Consider the following 20,083-nt stretch of genomic DNA (forward strand, 5'->3'; position numbering starts at 1 on the left):
GACGTCGTTGATTCCAATTCTGCCCAACGCTTTACTAGGCGAGGAGCAATACAGCTGACCAGGAGTGCGCGTCCCCGCCGTTAGGGGACGGTGGCCGCACACGGCGCTCCTGACCTCGCTGAATTCCCCAGGGGATAGCAGAAGCAGCAGATTGCCCAGCTGGCCCAAAAGTACATCGCCAAAATGGAAATCACAGGCTGCAATCGATTGCAGTCCGGGAGGAGAAGCGTATTTAAAAGAAGAAGAAGGAGTAGAAGCCATTTTGTGAGCTGGTTTAGGTCACTGGCGCCATCTTGACATTAGAGCATTGGTGAGATCTTGCTTTCGTCCATTCAGGAAAAGAATCTGGCAGTGATGGGGCTGGGGAGATTGAGGCTGCAGCTCCAAGTTTATGCACTGGGATCTGAATGTTCTTTGGGCCTGGTCAATACCTTACCCACTGCTTGCCTGACACAAAGGGCTAGATGGGAAGGTACTACCTTCAGCTGTATGTTGGGAAGACTGAATCCAATGTCTTCAGTCACCCTCACAGTTCCTCTTTCAATATTTTTATTAGTTTCTACATAGAAGAATACAGAGTACAAGAAAGTATATATAAAGGTTGAAAAAGACAACTACCAATTATATTATATCTGTTCATAACAATCTCAATACCCTGCATTCATGTAGGTTAGTCAAAGTTATATTGAAATATACTAATTTATTACAAAAAAAAGAGTCTAACCCCTACCAGGACCAAAGCTATTTATTAAGGAGAAAAAAAGTAAAATACCTTCTTGTATAATAAAAAATTAATAATAGCCAACATCTAAATTTAAACAACGAATTGAGGGTTTTGAAAGTTTTGAAAATAATTCAGAAAGGGTCCCCACAATGTTTGAAAGTCTTGACAAGATTCAGAAATTGAACAATGAATCTTCTCTAAATCTAAGCATGACATAACCTCGCATAACCATTGAGCATGAGTAGGAGGAGAAACATCTTTCCATTTAAACAAAAGCGCCCTCCTAGCTATAAGAGAGCTAAAGGCCAAAATACATAAATAAGATGTCTTCTACTTGATATCTTGTCCTGCAACAATACCGAATGGGGCCGTCAGAGGATTAGGCTTAAAATTGACTTTGAAAAGTACAGAAAAAGTCTGAAAAACTTCCTTCCAATATTTTTCAAGACATGGACAAGTCCAAAACATATGAATTAATGAAGCTTCCCCATTATTGGATCTGTCACAGTAGGGAGATATATCTGAATAAAAACGAGATAGCTTATCTTTAGTCATATGGTCTCTATGTACCACCTTCAATTGTGTATGAAGGAATGGCAAGCACATAGCGATGATGTTATTAACCAGTTTAAAAATTTCCTCACATGGGACACTGACTCCCCTCCTCCCCCCACCCCCTGACCCCGTTTTACCAGGGAGTCACTGGGTAAAGCTTGGACCACATATCTATAATGTCCCCGACAGCCAGTTTAATTTTAGTTCACAATACCCTACCTTGGCTCCTGCTGTAGAAGACCTCCCACTCCTCTGTTACCCCCAGGACTGTAGCCGTGCTTGTCTCTCTTCCACCTATCCGAGATATTTATTCAGAGCTCTGTGTACACAGGGCCCTTAGCATTGTCAATGATCCTTCCCATCTGTCCAGCGATCTCCTTGACCCCCTACCACCAGGCAGGAGGTACTGCAGCATTAGGTCAAGGGCTGTTATGATGGGAAACAGCTTCTTCCCCCCAGACCATGAGACTACTGTCCACCACCCGGGTCTCACCACGTTTGAAGTGTTGCTAGCCTTATACGGTTTCCTTTTTAGCTTGTGTCGTAAGTGCATCTTATTACTTGTTAATTTATTTATGGTAATATTACTTCATGTGTTTTCTATGTGTGTGTGTTATATGGGCTATGTTGCCCACCTTGGTCTGGAGGAACATTGTTCCGTTTGGTGGCATACATGAATGTGGTTGAAATGATCATAAACTTGAAATTGAACCTGCCTCCCTCGTTCTGCCCAGAAAAGGTCAATCAAAGTGCTCCTGCCCAGGTCTCATCCACTCTCTGTGCTCAGTGGCAGTGCAGTCGCCAAGGTGACCCAAGAAGACAACTGACCTCACAGACATGAGTTCGAATCCCACCACGGCACTCAAGCTGACTAACAACTGAAAGGTTTAAAGATTTGATCTCAGCACCGGCGACCGTGGGAAATCCTGGTCATAAAAGAGAGAGAAGCCTATCCTCCTTCCTTGGTCAAGACCCACACATGAATCTGTTGATCCTGAACAACCCTCTTTAGCAACCTAGAGGAGGTCAGCAATGTGTAATACCTGCTGGTTCTTCTAGTGATATTGAATTAAACAATAATAAAACATAGAATAATACAGCACAGTACAGGCCCTTTGGCCCACAGTGTTGTGCCAACTCTTAAACCCTGCCTCCCATATAACCCCCCCCACCTTAAGTTCTTTCATATACCTGTCTAGTAGTCTCTTAAATTTCACTAGTGTATCTGCCTCCACCACTGACTCAGGCAGTGCATTCCACGCACCAACCACTCTCTGAGTAAAAAACCTTCCTCTAATATCCCCCTTGAACTTCCCACCCCTTACCTTAAAGCCATGTCCTCTTGTATTGAGCAGTGGTGCCCTGGGGAAGAGGTGCTGGCTATCCACCCTATCTATTCCTCTTAATATCTTGTACACCTCTATCATGTCTCCTCTCATCCTCCTTCTCTCCAAAGAGTAAAGCCCTAGCTCCCTTAATCCCTGATCATAATGCATACTCTCTAAACCAGGCAGCATCCTGGTAAATCTCCTCTGTACGCTTTCCAATGCTTCCACATCCTTCCTATAGTGAGGCAAACAGAACTGGACACTGTACTCCAAGTGTGGCCTAACCAGAGTTTTATAGAGCTGCATCATTACCCCGTGACTCTTAAACTCTATCCCTCGACTTATGAAAGCTAACACCCCATAAGCTTTCTTAACTACCCTATCCACCTGTGAGGCAACTTTCAGGGATCTGTGGACATGTACCCCCAGATCCCTCTGCTTCTCCACACTTCTTTGACCTTCTTTGCAAATCTCACCACAAATTCCACTCCACCCTATCTTTATAACCTCTTCCTGCCATACATCAATTGCAACCTTAAAAATTTTGGTCTTCAGATTCCCAGTCTTAATTGCTCCATCCACTTATTCCTGTATGTTATGCTGGCAAATGCTTAAGTGTTAAAATTCTCACCCCGAACCTCCCTGGCACTGTAAGATGATATGCTTTCCTAAAAACATATGGGTACTCAGTTGCGGGCATGCTATGCTGGCGCCAAAAGCTTGGCAGTACTTGAGGGCTGCCCCCAGCACATCCTTGGACTGTGTTGGCCTTGATGCAAATGACACATTTCTGCAATGAGCGCTTCTGGCTTGTGTGGGGCGCTGGAGAGCATTGGGATGAGAGGGTTTCAGAGCACTTGGATTGGTTAATTGTTGTTTAATGACAATAATTAATCATTTATTTAATTGTTATTTATTGAGATACAGCATGGAATAGGTCCTTTTGGCCTTTCGAGCGATGCCGCCCAGAGACCCCCAATTTAACCCTAGCCCAATCACGGGACAACCTACAATGACCAATTCACCTACCAACTGGTACATGTTTGGACTGTGGGAGGAAACCCACACGGTCACGAGGAGAATGTACAAACTTCTTACAGGCAGAGGCAGGAATTGAACCCTGGTGGCCTGTACTCTAACCCACTACACAAGAGTTCCTTGTGTTTTCCTCAAGAGAGTCGCCCTTTGTAATGCGGTCTCCAGTGCCTTCTGTTTAACAATGTTAAGTGCATTTTGATAGGCTCATGAATTTCATGTTACTTGAACTGTTTAAGTGGACACCTAATTAGCGGTAATGGCAGGTTCCCTGTTTGGAGAACGACTTGTCTCATGGTGTTGCTCAGTCGAGCCACCGACGATATGTTGCAATTCCTATGCATAAACTCTCATTCTGTCTCTATATGGGAGTCTGTCATTCCTCTGCAAATGGGTTCAGTCATTTGCCAGTGCAAACCCGGACAATTTCACTGTATGTTTCAATGTACGTAAAGCTAATTTATTAACTTCTACTTCTGCCTTTGAAATTACATTTTGTTTGCACTATTCTGATAACTTACCTGTGAAACACCTTTCGTAACTTAATCTAACTCGGAGTTTTTGTTGGTTATTAGGTCAGGGGTCACAGGATCCACCTCAGCCCACTTCTTACCGTATCCTCTCGTGACTTTCCTGATGGAAGGAACTGTGCCCCTGGCTCCAAAATCCTCTGCCTGGTTGACGAGGGCCTCCTTCACAGCTTCGAAGCCGCACAGCACCACCGCGGGACGCGGACCAAGCCAGACTGTGAACACGGGGCCATACTTTCTGCTCAGCTGGAAGAACAAAGAGATGGGTGGGGGGGGGGTGGTCAGTGTATCCTGGAATACTGCAGGGGCATTCACCAGTGGCAGAACTGGTACTGGAACTGGTTTACTATCATCACGTGTACCGAGATACAGTGAAGAATTTAGTTTTGCATGCTGTTGTCGTGAACTGTTCAACTAGGTCTTCTACTGTACAATAACACACTATCATAAATTCAGAGTGGATCAAATTATAAGGTGCATTCATTATTTTTACTTGCAAGGGAAAAATAGCTTTGATGTTCTGTTCCAGCCAGAACACTTCAATACATTTTTTTAACAAATAACAGTGATAATGTTGCTCCATTCCATAACATTACATTCCTCTGTCATCTTCATCCTTATCTCGTTCTCACATTTGATCTTTGGAAGCTCCATCCTGTTTCCAACTGTTAATCAAAACATTCTCTCCAGCCATAAAACAAATTGCCTATCATCAAAGAAAACAGTTAGTTCCACGATAACACAAACACACTTGTAAGTTTTCTCACTCACACCAGCAAAGCAACTTAGGAGTTCATTTTGTTACATTACATTTCACAAAAGTTACAAATTCAAATTCATGAAGGATTCAGGGTTACAGACAGACTATCAACACAGATCATTCCAAACATAACACTGAACAACAAAGATTTTGCTTCCTGAATACTTTGGGTGTACCTTATTGATGCTGGGCAGCTGATCATGAAACTCACCGTGAAATTTCCCCATCACACACTGCTTTTTATAAAAATCACCTATATTTGTTACTTCAATTCATAATTCAAGTTGGAGTAAATGATGCAAAAGATTAAGGAAGGTATTTTTATTGGACCACAAATCAAACAAGTCATCAACGACAGGCAATTCAAAGAACTTTTAGGTGACTGGAGAAAATCACATTCAAAGACGTTGTTAAAAATTTTCTTGGCAACTACAGAGCACCAAACTACTTGCAGCTAGTTGACGACATGCTTCAAGCACACAAAACCATGAAGTGCAACATGTCACTAAAGATTCATTTTCTGCATTCCCATTTCAAGCTCTTCCCTGCAAATCTTGGTGCTGTCAGTGACGAGCATGGTGAAAGGTTTTGGTCATAAGAAATGGTATCAGGGCAATTGGAATCCATCAATGCTGGCTGATTATTGTTGGACACTTAGGTGAGAGGCCTCAGATACTGAGTACAAATGAACACCATCAACAAAAAATTTTTAGTTATGTAATTAAATTAAAGGCATCCGTTACTTTTGCGAGACCATGAATCTGCGCCTGGAAAGTCTTCACTCTCCAGGGCACAGGCCTGGGCAAGGTTGTATGGAAGACCGGCAGTTGCCCATGCTGCAAGTCTCCCCCCTCCACGACACCAATGTTGCCCAAGGGAAGGGCATTAGGACCCATACAGCTTGGCACCAGTGTCGTCGCAAAGCAATGTGTGATTAAGTGCCTTGCTCAAGGACACAACATGTTGCCTTGGCTGAGGCTCGAACTCACGACCTTCAGGCCGCTAGTCCAATGCCTTAACCACTTGGCCACGTGCCCACACATTACGTAATTATATGCATTATATTCAATGAAAGTTAATTTCTTGTTTCTCCAAACTCCTACGTGTTACAAATAGTCTGGAGTTATATTTTGTTCGGCTTCAAGCGGTCTTATCATAAAATTCTGAGGCAGCAAAACTTCTGAAAAAAGTTAGTATAAAGGGAAATGCAATAACAGAATGAAAGATACAGTCAGAGAAAAAGTGTGGAGTAGGTAGGCAAATCCAGGACAACTTCAAGGAACGACACCTCAAAAAGGCGGCATTCATCATTAAGGACCCTCATCTCCTAGGACATGCCCTCTTCTCATTGATACCATCAGGGAGGAGGTACAGGAGCCTGAAGGAACTCACTCAACAATCAGGAACAGCTTCTTCCCCTCTGTCATTTGATTTCTGACTGGACATTGAACCCATGAACATTACCTCTCTACTTTTGTCTTCTCTTTTTGCATTAATTTAATTGAACTTTTGAAATATTTATATTAAAAGTTCCCAGCACCAGTAGGGGTCTTGGTCTGGACCCCTTTGTGCTTATGCTACGTCTGTCCACAAAACCCTCCAGATGAGAGTGACAAGAACAAGAAGAGTCACGGCGGCTCGGACGTCGCCTGGATTAACAAGGTCCACGCCAATGGTTGGGGAACCGGGATCACCTGGTGAGAAATTGGCTACCGGAACAAATCATAAATGGACGAGACTGGACAACCTGGAACTAATGGAATACCACTTCAAAAGCAACCCACACGAAAGAGGATACATCAAGCGCATGTGGGGACTCTGGCAACAATGGAGACCGTCGTCCACATTCACGGCAAAACAACTGGCTACCCTGCGATCAAACATTGCCAACAGAGGATTGCTATCACACCTTGAACGGGAAGACATGCAACCGCGATGCACCGCGGCGACATCACCGCAGAACCGATCCGATCAGGGAATACGACTTCAAACCCCCACCTCCGCAACTCACAGACGGTGCAGAAGGTAATAGCGTCACCTTGCACAGGGGAAATGCAAGTTCGAGCCTCACCTCCGGGCGTATCGACGCTGGCTGCTGCAATCAGCGAGAAGATCAGAGCTAAACTGGAGGCTGTCAATCAACGAACTCGGCTCCCCAGACTCAGTGATGAAATTCCATCAGTCAGCTTGCTAGAAGCAGTCGAACAAGCTCTACTCGCAACTGCAGCATGACTGACACCAGTAACCTGACGCATGCATTGGCAGCAGCAGTCCTGGAAATGCTGGGCGACAAAATGAAATACAGTGGAGGGTGCTGTTATAAACCACTTCCCATGGAGACAACGATCGGAAGCTCAGACAAAACCACAAGGATGGAGGTCAGCGGGCTAACTGAGCTGCAGAAGGGTGGGAAGACCAAAGACTCATCTCTGCCGCTAAGGAAGTACAGAAGCATGTCCATAACTGAAGCCCTGGAAACAGCCAAGCAACGGTTAACAGCTCTGGCTACCAGACTGCAGAGGGGCACTAAGGACGCAGGGGCCAAGCGAAACAAGGGCACTGTTTTTTAAAGAACCAGGGAAAGTATTCGCACATATCCAGAGCAAAATCATGCCGGTATCTGAACCAACCAAAACAGCGACTGAGGAGTACTGGAAGGGTGTATCGGAGAGGGAAGCATCACATAACACCAGTGCCCAGTGGCTGAAGGACATATAAACAAGCCTCTGCAATCTCCCCAAGGAAAAACCAGTCACCATCACAGCAGCAGATGTCCAGCAACAGGTAGCAAATGTGAAGAACTGGACATCACCAGGGCCTGGTATGACCCATGCCTATTGGCTGAAGAAACCAATAGCATTACATACACCAGGGGTCCCCAACCTTTTTGCACCACGGCCCGGTTCAATATTGACAATATTCTTGCGGACCGGCCGACCGGGGGGGGGGGGGATGTTCAAGTAGGGTTAAACTCACCTCAACATGTCTTTTACAGTTAGGGTTGCCAACTTTCTCACTCCCAAATAAGGGACAAAAGTAGCAGTCAAATCCCGGGACACTTTGCCACAAGAGACTACCATGACCATGAAGCCTTGCGCTGGCACCGGTGTGCGCATGCGTGACGTGCGCATATGTGACGTGTGCATCCGTGTACGTGCCGATTTTTTTTTCCACAAATCGGTGTTGGCTTAATCTTCCCGATTCTGCTACGCTGTACATACATTATTTCTACTTTATATAGGCTGTGTATTTATCATATCATTCCTGCTTTTACTATATGTTAGTGTTATTTTAGGTTTCATGTGTTATTTGGTATGATCTGGTAGGTTATTTTCTGGGTCTGGGAACGCTCAAAAATTTTTCCCATATAAATTAATGGTAATTGCTTCTGTGCTTTACGTCATTTCGGCATGAATGGTTTCAAAGGAACGCTCTACCTTAGTGGGGGAAATACGGGACAAGGGCGGTCCCGTATGGGACAAACCAATTTAGCCCAATATACGGGATGTCCCGGCAAATACGGGACAGTTGGCAACCCCATGTTCAAGTTCAACAGTACATGACAGGGAATGAGGAAAAGGTGTAGCTGACTCATCGTTTCCTCACGGCCCGGTAGCACATGCTTTGCGGCCCAGTGGTTGGGGACCGCTGACAGACACGGCTTGTAGCTCAAATGAACCAGCTGCTTGAAGTAGGCTCCTGCCCTGACTGGCTAACTCAGGGAAGGACAGTACACATAATGAAGGATTCTCACAAAGGAGCAACGCCATCAAACTGCTGCCCTATAACCTGCCCGTCAACAACAATGGGAGCTCCTGTCAGGCATCATAGCTACCAAGCTGAAGGAACGTATATGTAAATTCCTGAGCCCTGCTCAGAGAGGGGCTAGTAGTCCTAGTCATAGTCAGAGTCATACTTTATTGATCTCGGGGGAAATTGGTTTTCATTACAGTTGCAACATAAATAATTAAATAGTAATATGTAAATTATGCCAGGAAATAAGTCCAGGACCAGCCTATTGGCTCAGGGTGTCTGACCCTCCAAGGGAGGAATTGTAAAGTTTGATGGCCACAGGCAGGAATGACTTCCTATGACGCTCTGTGTTGCATCTCGGTGGAATGAGTCTCTGGCTGAATGTACTCCTGTGCCCAACCAGTCCATTATGTAGTGGATGGCAGACATTGTCCAAGATGGCATGCAACTTGGACAGCATCCTCTTTTCAGACACCACCATCAGAGAGTCCAGTTCCATCCCCAAAGTCCAGTTCCATCTGGTTCCATAATGGAACCAGTGGCTCCAGGCACCAACTACCAGTGGACAAATCAGTCACGTGAGACTCCAAGACCTGACAAACCAACCTAAGCACAACCTGGACCAACTACCAGAAAGCTTACAACTCAAAGCTCCACTCATGGATCCTGGAATACCTGTCTCTGTACGAGGTCAACAAGACACTAAGGACCCTCGTCAAGAACCCAATGGGCCATTGGAGGACAATGCTAGAAGTTAATTCGAAACCTTTAGCACAAGTGACCATCTGGAATATACCATGGTGATACACTATACCAGCTGCTGTTCTGCATAGGCTTGGACCTCCCCAGCCGGATCATCTCAAAGAGTGGACATGGGTACAGGTTCAAGAGGGGTCAAAGTGCTTGGCAGAGATGGTGCTCGGTGCTCGGTGTTGGAGAGCTGGTCGGAGGCTCGAAGTTTTCGGACGGACTCGGAATCGGACTGTGGTGGGGTGCTTCCAGGATGCTGCATTGGCAAGTTTGCGGCACTGGAAGCTCTGTCTGCGTGAGATGATGGGACTTTCGAGAGACTTTGAGACTTTTTACCGTGCCCATGGTCTGTTCTTCTATCAAATTACGGTATTGCTTTGCACTGTTGTAACTATATGTTATAATTATGTGGTTTTTGTCAGTTTTTTTAGTCTTGGTTTGTCTTGTGTTTCTGTGATATCATTCTGGAGGAATATTGTATCATTTCTCAATGCATGCATTACTAAATGACAATAAAAAAGGACTGCGTGTCCTCATAATCCTAATCCTAAGAGTGGAGTGACCATCAGCCACTTCCTGTATGCCAGAAATGAAAGAGACATTACTCACTAATCCACCTGACAAGGGTGTACAGCAGACATTGGGATGTCATTTGGACCGGAAAAGTGCAGCTGGATGGCGGTGAAAAGAGGCAAACTCATCAAGACTGAAGGAGTCAAGTTCCCTGAAGGCCACACACCAGATGCACAGGACAGCTACAAATCCCTGGGGATCCTGCAGGCGCGTGGAAGCCACGATGAGGACACAAGGAAGACTGCAACATCCAAGTAGCTCCAAAGAGTGAGACAGGTTCTAAAAAGCCAGCTGAATAGGAAGAACTGTAAAGCACTCCAGTGTGTGGTGAAAACTGTCCAGCGTGTGATGAAAACTGCCCAGCGGATTATCGGCACCCAATTGCCCACATTGAGAACATCTACCATAAACGCTGCCTGGGCAGGGTGAAAAGCATTATCAAGGATGCATCTCACCCTAACCATGGACTTTTTACTTTCCCCCCATCCGGTAGGCGTTACAGGAGCCTCCGCTCCCGCACCAGCAGGCACAGGAAGAGCTTCTTCCCTGAGGCTGTGACCCTGCTGAACCTCTCATCACAGCGCTAAGCAGTATTGCACCCATATCGTACTGACTCAGTACTTTTATATTTGTGTGGTTTAGCACTTACTTTTTATTTGCAGTTATTTTGTAAATAACGCTATTCTTTGCATTTCTGGTTAGATGCTAACTGCATTTCATTGGCTTTGTATCTGTACTCGGCACAATGACAATAAAGTTGAATCGAATCTAATCTAATCTAAGAACGAGATTGGGGCATCAACACATGCACCCTACCAGTCATCAGATACCTCGCCGCGATAGTGTAACGGCCAAGGAACAAACTGGAAGCGTAATCGGTTTGCCATCAAGACCCGGAAACTTTTAACTCTACAGGTAGGATTCCACCCAATTTCCAAATTCGAGCGACTGTACACCCACTGGAATAAAGGAGGATGTTTACTTAGAAGTGTCAAGGCCACAGTCCTGGAAGAAATGCAAAACGTCCATGAGTATGTCGGGAAGATGGTCCCTAAGGATGACCTGCTAGGAGAATATCTCAGACAGCAGGCAGAGGATATGGAAATGGGAGTGGGCGAGGTGGCTCGAGGACCAGGGGCCGTGGCGGGACAAGCTACTGCATGGGACATACCATCGCCAGGTATCAGAGGCGGCTGACATAAGGAAGTCCTATCAACGGCTGGAGTTAGCAGGGCAGAGGGACAGCACAGGGACACTGCTCATGGCTGCACCAGAACTGGCACTGAGCACAACAGCAATAGAAATAGGAGTCTTATCACACCAGACAAGACCCAAGATGCAGACTGTGCAAGGAACCTGCCGAAACCATCCAGCACGTAGTAGCAGGGTGCAAGATGCAGGCAGGGACAGCATACAGCAAACAGCACAACCAAGTTGCAGGAACTGTGTACGGGAACATCTGCTCTGAGTATGGATTGGACACTCCTCAGTCCAAATTGAGGGAAAAATACACATACACACCACCCATTAGGGGTGAGAAAAAAATATATGTACTTTTTAATGTAATTTACAGTTTTTATTATCATGTATTGCAAAGTAATCTGCCACATAGCCACAAATTTCGCAACATATCCCAGTGATTTTAAACCTGATTCTGGTTCTGGTAAGTTGTGAGGGCCAAGGCAAATTGGACTGTGAAATCAAGACTTCATTATTAACATACAAGAGGTCTGTTCAGGAGTGTTAGGAGAACGGGATAGAAGCCATCCTGATCTGTTCTGTCTTCTGCCTGATGGCAGAGGGTGGGGGGAAGAAAAGAGAATGTTTAGGGTGGGAGGGGCCTATTATTATGCTGGCTGCTTTACTGAGGCAGAAAGAAGTGTAGACAGAGCCCAGGGAGGGGAGAACACACAAAACTAAAGAAATTTGACCAGTCCCCTAAAACCCTCACTAATTTTTATAGATGCACCGTAGAAAGCATTCTTCCAGGGTGCATCACAACCTGGTATGGAAGTTGTCCTGTCCAAGACTGGAAGAAGCTGCAGAAGATCGTGAACACGGTGCAGCACATCACACAAACCAATCTTCCGTCCGTGGACTCACTTTACACTGCACGCTGTCAGAGCAGTGCTGCCAGGACAATCAAGGACACGAACCACCCAGCCAACACACTTTTCATCCCTCTTCCCTCCGGAAGAAGGCTCAGGAGCTTGAAGACTCGTATGGCCAGATTTGGAAACAGCTTCTTTTCAACTGTGATAAGACTGCTGAACGGATCCTGACCCGGATCTGGGCCGTACCCTCCAAATATCCGGACCTGCCTCTTGGTTTTTTTGCACTACCTTACTTGCCCTTTTCTATTTTCTATTTATGATTTATAATATAAATTTTAAGTATTTATTGTCGATTTGTACTCTAGGGAGTGCGAAGCGCAGAATCAAATATCACTGTGATGATTGTACGCTCTAGTATCAATTGTTTGGCGACAATAAAGTGAAGTAAAGTAAGCGCTGGAGGAACTCAGCAGGTCAAGGGGCAACTATGGAGGGAAATGGACAGTCCCCATTTAATGTTGAGACTCTTTATCTGCTGCCTGATCTTTGAGTTCCTCCTGCTTTGTGTGTGTTGCTCCAAACTTGGGTATCTGCTGTCTCTCTTGTGTCACCAGAGAGCAGGGGCTCCCTACCTGGGGTACGTAGACCCTTCAGTTAATGATAAAGCTGAATGAAATTTTAAAAAAAAGGTTGGGAACCCTTGCCGTAGAGGGAAGGTTGGTTTTCATCATCCCTCCCCTTGTCTCCCACCCTCCCCTTTTCCTCCTTACACCAGCCACTTCCCCTCTCCACTCTCAGTTCTGATGCAAGGTCTCAACCTGAACTATCAATAAGTACTCCCCCCCCCCCACAGATGCTGCTTGATCCACCAGGATCCTCCGGCAGGCTATTTACTGCTCATGCCAGTAGGAAGTTCCAAGGATTTTGATCCGCTAATGATATAGGTTTAGTGATATACACTCAATGGCTACTTTATTAGGTATTCCTGTACACCTGCTCGTTAACGCAAATATCTAATCAGCCAATCACTTGGCTGATCAGCTCAATGCATAAAAGCCCGAAGACATGGTCAAGAGGTTCAGTTGTTGTTCAGAATGGGGGAGAAATGTGATGTAAATGACTTGGACCATGCAATGATTGCTGGAGCCAGATGGGGTGGTTTGAGTATCTCAGAAACTGCCTCTTGGGATTTTCACATACAAACGTCTCTAGAGTTTACAAGGAATGGTGGGCAGAACAAACAAAAAGACGTCCAGTTGTGTGGGTGAAAGCACCATGTCAATGAGAGAGGTAAGATCAGAGGAGAATGGCCAGACTGGTTCAAGCTGATAGGGAGGCGACAGTAACTCCAGTAGCCATGTGAAACAAGTGGTGTGCAGAAAAGTGTCTCTGAACGCACAACATGTTGAACCTTTGAGTGGATGGACAGAAGAGCAGGAAGGTACACCCTGTGGCCACTTTTACAAGATACATTCAACCCCACACACCTGCCCTCTCATCATATCCCAACCAATTAGGAACCTATCAATTTCTGCTTTAAATATACCCACGGACTTGGCGTCCGCCGCTGTCTGTGGCACAGCATTCCACAGATTCACCACTCTTTGGCTAAAAAAATTCTTCTTGCCTCTGTTCTAACTGGTCACCCCTCAATTTTTAGGCTGTGCCCTCTATTTTCAGGATACCCCCACCAGAGGAAACATCTTCTCCATATCCACCTTATCTAGTCCTTTCAAAATTCAGTAGCTTTCAATGAAATCCCCACACATTCTTCTAAATTCCAGTGAGTACAGGTCCAAAGCTGCCAAATGTTCCTCATATGTTAACCTGTTTATTCCCAGTATTATCCTCGTGAACCTCCTCTGGACTCTCTCTAATGACAAAACATCCTTTCTGAGATAAGGGACCCAAAACTGTTGACCCAAGAGTGCAACTTGAACAGTGTCTTATAAATGCTCAGCATTATCTCCTTATTTTTATATTCTAATCCCCTTGAAATAAATGACAACATTGCATTTGCCTTCTTTACCACAGACTCAACCCGTAATTTAACTTTCTGGGAGTCTTGCACGAGGACTCCTAATTCCCTTTGCATCTCTGATGTTTAAACCTTCTCCCATTTAGATAATAGTCCACACTATAGTTCCTTTTACCAAAATGCATTATCATACATCCCCCAACACTGTAATCCATCTGCCACTTTTTTGCCCATCCTTCCAATTTGTCTGAGTCCTGCTGTAATCGCATTGCTTCCTCAACACTGCCTACCCATCCACTTATCTTCTTATCGTCCACAAACTTTGCCACAAAACCACCAATTCCATTATCTAAATCATTGACAAACAATGTGAAAAGTAGCTGTCCCAATACCGACCTCTGAGGAACACCACTGACAGCCAACCAGAAAAGGCCCCCTTTACTCCCACTCACTGCCTTCTGCCTGTCAGCCATGTGTGGCACCTTATCAAAAACCTTCTGAAAATATAAGTAAGTGATATCCACTGCCCCTCCTTTGTCCACTCTGCTTGTTACTTCTTTGAAGAATACCAACAGATTTGTCAGGCAAGATTTCCCTTTACAGAAACCATGCTGACTATGACTTATTTTATCATTAGTCTCCAAATATCTCAAAACTTCATCCTTAATAATAGACTTAAATTGAATAAATACCAGAAAGAATTTATAAAAATCACATTGGCAGTAGCCAAGAAGGCTATAGCAGTTACTTGGAAATTGAATTCGTATTTAAGTATGGATCGTTGGAATAATGAAATTTTTAGCTGTATTCCACTTGAAAAAATTACTTATAATTTAAGAGATAAATATGATATATTTTTGAATATTTGGCATTCTTATTTACAAAAGATAGGTTGGCATATCTAGGTGCTCCAATGATAAAGATGTTGGTCCTTTGGGGAAAGTAACAAATAAATATATTAAATTTATTTCAAATCCCATGGAGCATGTGGAGACCTCCCAATATCCAGGCAGTCTTTCTTTCTTTTTTTTCCTTTTCTTTTCTTTCTTTTAGGTAGGGGTATATATCAGGGGGAAGGGTTAAGGGGAGGGGGAGGGTAGATATTAGTATTTCATGTAATCAAGTTTGAAAACTCAATAAAAATTATATTAAAAAAAATAGACCCCAACACTTTCCCAACCACTGAGGTTAGACTAACTGGCTTATAATTTCTTCCTTTTTGCCTTCCTCCTTTCTTAAAGAGTAGAGTGATATTTGCAATTTTCTAGCTCCCCAGGACCATGTGATTCTTGAAAGAATATGACCAAAACATCTGTTCAGCAACCTCTTTCAGGACTCTGGGATATAGTCCATCTGGCCCAGGTGATTTGTCCACCTTAGGACCTTTGAGTTTGCTTCGCACATTTTCCTTTGTAACAACAATGGCACGCCCTTGCTCCCTGACACTCAGGGATCTCCGGCATTACTGCAGGTGTCCTCCACAGTAAAGACTGAAGCAAAGTGCGTATTAAGTTGATCTGCCTTTTCTCTGTCGCCCTTTACTACACCTGGCGAGGTTATGTAAGCTGCTGTTCGGCTGTGGCGTAAACTGCATCTAGAAGGTGATCTGCTTGCCAGATGCTTTCTCCAGCTCCGGCGCTTTGAGCCAAGCTCTGCCACTTAAAAGAGCTGGCAACATGCATGAAACCTGCTGCCACACGTTCAAAGCTTCCGACGGTCTTTTGGCTCTTTCGTCCGCTCTGCGAACTCCAAAAAAACGAGTAAAGACTTCATTTTGAATTGTTGGGTGGACAACCGTGCAGTGTCAGGAAACGGGGAATTTATCGATTATGTAAAGAAGGAACGAGTTTCCTCCCCCTCCCCCCCCCTACAGGATGCTGTGGGTAAACAGACACCCAAGAAAGCAAGCACTATTTTACCACAGAAACCAGAGGGGCATGGAGATCCAGCTATTTCTGACGTGGTAATATCCTGAGGGCGTGCTCGGGCTCCGAATCGTGGCACGCTCACCCCGGTGAGCTCTCGCACTGGAGAGGAGAGTTAGTAAAGCCTCAGTCTGTAATGACCTCCAAGCTTTACTACAGTCAAAGCACCGCTCAGCATCAAGTACTCACTGGCCATCCAATATCATTCCCATACCTTGTTCTCCCCAGACTCCCACCAGCTCTCCCCTGACTGTGCACTCAGCGCTGGCTGTCCGTCGGATCTGACGATGACAGGAGATCTGTACGGGAGAGTTTAAGTTGAAAGGCCGCTGCTCCGGGGCAGTTCCACTCTCAACCTCAGAAGTCCGGGACCAGTGGTACGAACAAGCCTCACAAACTGGGGTACCCCTCGGTTGCGGTGAATGACCATGACATCTTCTGTCCCTTCGCTCCGACCACGGAGAGTGGCAGTCCAACCTTCCCGGCCGCCGGATCTCACTATCGATCTCATCCGCCCCCCCTCCTCAAGTCCGCCGGAGCTCACTTCGCATATACTCAGGCAGGCGCGTCCCCAGCTCACCGGCGTTCGAGGCCGCCGGCTACCCTTGCCTGGTTCAGCCGCTTTTGCGAGCGAACAGATGCTTGGAGCCACGGGTGGGGGTCTGAGTGTTCGGCGGGGACCGAAGGTGAGCGAGTCGCCCAGGAATGGACGCGACAAGCCCCTTCACCAGAAGTGCCGACTTCCCCACCACCCCCCGAGTGCCGGTGGGGATCAAAGGTAAATGAGCTGCCAGTCTTTTGGGACTGTTCCCCACCCACCCCCGGCCATAGATGCTGTTTGACTTGCTGAGTTTCTCCAGCGTTGTGTGTGTGTGTGTGTGTGTGTGTGTGTGTGTGTTGCCTTGGGGTTTCAGTGCCTGCAAAATATCTTGATGTACAACAGGAATAGAGCCAAGTTATGCTCAACATCAAGAGACGAAGAGGAAAATATTTTGGACAGTAAATATTTGGACACTAATTTCTGATTACCTTCTTCTTCCCACCCGCCGCACGTTTCCAGGTAATCTGTTACAACGACCCGATTTTGGCGGATCTCGTGAACACAGACAGACTCCAATTTGAAATCAACTTAAATACAGGTTAAAATTGGGAATTTATCCCAAAATTCAAAATACTCGTTGTCACACCTCCACTCCACGGAAGTTTACGGAACAGCAGCCCCGTCCCGGTCGCACTTTCCGCTACTTAGCAGTTTTCAACTTTACTTTTGAAAGAAATGCATAAAGTTCTAGCATCGCAGTATTATTTTATTTTCTATCTATCCTGGGAATGGTACAAAATCGACATAAATATACAGGCAAGTTCAGGCAGTGGAGAATAGTCACAATTTACCTGAATGAGAGAGCGATCGGGGGCTCGTTTATCTATTTGCAGCGAGTTGCCGAGAAACGGGAGGGCGGGAGGACCCGGGGGAAGCCTGTCGTGCTTCACTTTGCTCCTCCGGGAATAAAGGAGCAGGGCCAGAGTGAGAGCGACGATCACCCCGGTAACGACGAGTTCCATCTCAGGCCGACTTCACCTCACGACGATCCTCACTCTGAGTCCACAGCCCTTCTGAGTTTGCAAGAGGCTTTGCAGTGGAGCTAAGAGGTGGCTCCCCTCCCACGGTGGGTGGAGATCTTTGCAGCGAGGGACGCAGTCACTGAAACTGTGACTCCCCAGTCAGTCATACCGCCGGCAGCTTGGTTTGGTGTCCTGTGCTTTTTTTCCTCCCCCCTCCCGATGATGACACTGTAATACATCAGCCGGCAGTCGGTGGAGGCTGTCTCACCAAGCTCCAGGTGACACCACCACCGATTGCTGGGAATCTGAAATAAACGCGGAAAGGGCTGGAAGCCCCCTGCAAGTCAGGAAGCGTGTAACATCAGTGCTTAGGAAATGTTAGAAGCTATTCTTGAGGACATAAATTCTGGGTGATTAAGCATCTCAGAGATGGAACACTAAAGGCTACTGATAACTGACACGAGAAAATCTGCAGATGCTGCAAATGCAAAGCAACACGCACACAGAAAATGCTGGAGGAAGTCAAGTCAAGTCACTTTTTATTGTCGTTTCGACCATAACTGCCGGTACAGTGCACAGTAAAAACGAGATAACGTTTTTCAGGACCGTGGTGCTACATGAAACAATACAAAAACTACACTGAACTACGCAAAACAACACAAAAACTACACTAGACTACAGACCTACCCAGGACTGCATAAAGTGCACAAAACAGTGCGGGCATCACAATAAATAATAAACAAGACAATAGGCACAGTAGAGGGCAGTAGGTTGGTGTCAGTCCAGGCTCTGAGTCTAGGAACTCTGCACTCCTGATGAAAGTTCTTGGCCCGAAAGGTCGACTGTTTACTCTTTTCCATAGATGCTGCCTGACCCGGGGGGGGGGGGGGGGGGGGGAGGCGGTGACATGGTAGTGTAGTGGTTAGCACAACGCTTTACAGTACAGGTGACCCGGGTTCAATTCCCGCGGCTGCCTGAAAGGAGTTTGTACGCTCTCCCCCTGATCGCGTGGGTTTCCTTCCCAAGATGTACCGGTTGGTAGGTTAAGTTTTTTTTTACCGTGATTAGGCTCCGATTAACTCAGGGGCGCTGTATCCCGATAAATAAGGAGCTGCTGAATTGTTCCAGCATTTTGTGTATACTACTGTACTGATGCAGGCTTTCCAGCTCATCATACTTGGGCAGTTCCTTTTCCCCTTACAGACGCTGCTCGACCTGCTGTGTTCTTCCAGCAGTTTATATCTTATTTTTTTCCCTGAATAACAACGAGAAGCCGTCCTTTGAGCCTTTCAGGGCTTTTGTACCCTGTGGGAGGATGGGGAAGGGAAGAGACATTATCTAATGTGGATGGGGTGGACGATTTCACTCTTTCTCTCTCTCTTTCTCTCTCCCTCCCTCTCTCTCCATCTCTTCTTCCCTCTCTCTCACTCTCTCTCCCTCTCTCTCTCTCCCTCTCTCTCTTCCTCTCTCCCTCTCTCTCTCCATCTCTCCTTCCCTCCCTCTCTCTCCATCTCTCCTTCCCTCTCTCTCCCTCTCTCCCTCCATCTCTCCTTCCCTCTCTCTCCCTCTCTCCCTCCCTCTCTCTCGCTCTCTCCCCCTCTCTCTCTCCTTCCTCTCTCTCTAACCTTCTCCCTCTCTCTCCACCTCGTGACCTCTCTGTAACTCAAACATAGAACATACAACAGTACAGAACAGGAACAGGCCATTCGGCCCACAATGTTGTGCTGAACAAGGTAAAAAGCAAATCAAAAACACCTAAACACTAATCCCTCCTACCTACCCAATGTCCATATCCCTCCATCTTCCTTACATCCATGTGCCTATCCAAACACCTTTTAAAAGCCTCTAATAAACTTGCCTCTACCACAAGACCAGAAAACCAACCTGTTTTCTCTCTTTCCCAGTACTCCTGGTTTAAAATTGAAGGTTCAAAGGCTCATTTTATTATCAAAGCATGTTTCCATATACAACTCTGAAATCTGTCTTCTCCAGATAGCCACGAAACAAAGGAAGAACATGAAAGTTGTTCAGAGAGAAACAGCAAACCCAACTGCTCCCCTTCCATCTCCCGGCACAAAAAATGAAATTGATAGAACCTGGTTTTAAAATTGGTAAATGGTTTACTATTGTGGGACATCTATAGTATTCTCTCTTCATAGCTGCTACCTGACCTAAGTGTTTCCACCATTTGGTTTTTATTTCCAGCATTATTTTGATTGTCAAAGAGTACATAGTTTTGGATAAGGAAAATATTTATTTACTGGGGTTCCTTAAGGTGAGAATATGCGCTGTGGTTAAAAGGGGACAAGTTGATCCTCCAGATGGCTGTGGATCATCGGGAGGAGAGAGAAGCAGCGCGCCGCGCGTGCGCAGCCCTCCGGTGAAAATGATATCGTATCCGGTAAATAGGGGCCGTGGACAATTCTGATTTGATGGAGACAGACGCGAAAGCACAGAGGAACATCTAGAGAAATTTCTGAAACGCAAGTTCGCTGCTGTTGTTACTGCGCGATCGAGAATCTTCCGGAGGGAAGGCCTCAAAATCCCTGGCTTTG

At 45.8% G+C, this 20,083-nt stretch overlaps 1 protein-coding gene across 1 annotated transcript in view; it reads right to left on the bottom strand.

Annotated features, from left to right (window-relative positions):
• The window catches only part of LOC140203832 (cytochrome P450 2B4-like), a 67,004-nt gene extending 49,314 nt beyond the window's left edge, over positions 1 to 17,690 (bottom strand). Inside the window, exons 1-2 of the mRNA XM_072269935.1 lie at positions 17,358 to 17,690; positions 4,256 to 4,418 (exon numbers count right to left, since the gene is read on the bottom strand). Coding sequence (XP_072126036.1) covers positions 4,256 to 4,418; positions 17,358 to 17,528 — 334 coding nt within the window. The 5' untranslated portion in view covers positions 17,529 to 17,690. The remainder of the gene's footprint in view (positions 1 to 4,255; positions 4,419 to 17,357) is intronic.
• Positions 17,691 to 20,083: the final 2,393 nt, after the last annotated feature.

This window comes from Mobula birostris, chromosome 10, assembly GCF_030028105.1.
Source record: "Mobula birostris isolate sMobBir1 chromosome 10, sMobBir1.hap1, whole genome shotgun sequence".
Classification (NCBI taxonomy): domain Eukaryota; kingdom Metazoa; phylum Chordata; class Chondrichthyes; order Myliobatiformes; family Myliobatidae; genus Mobula; species Mobula birostris.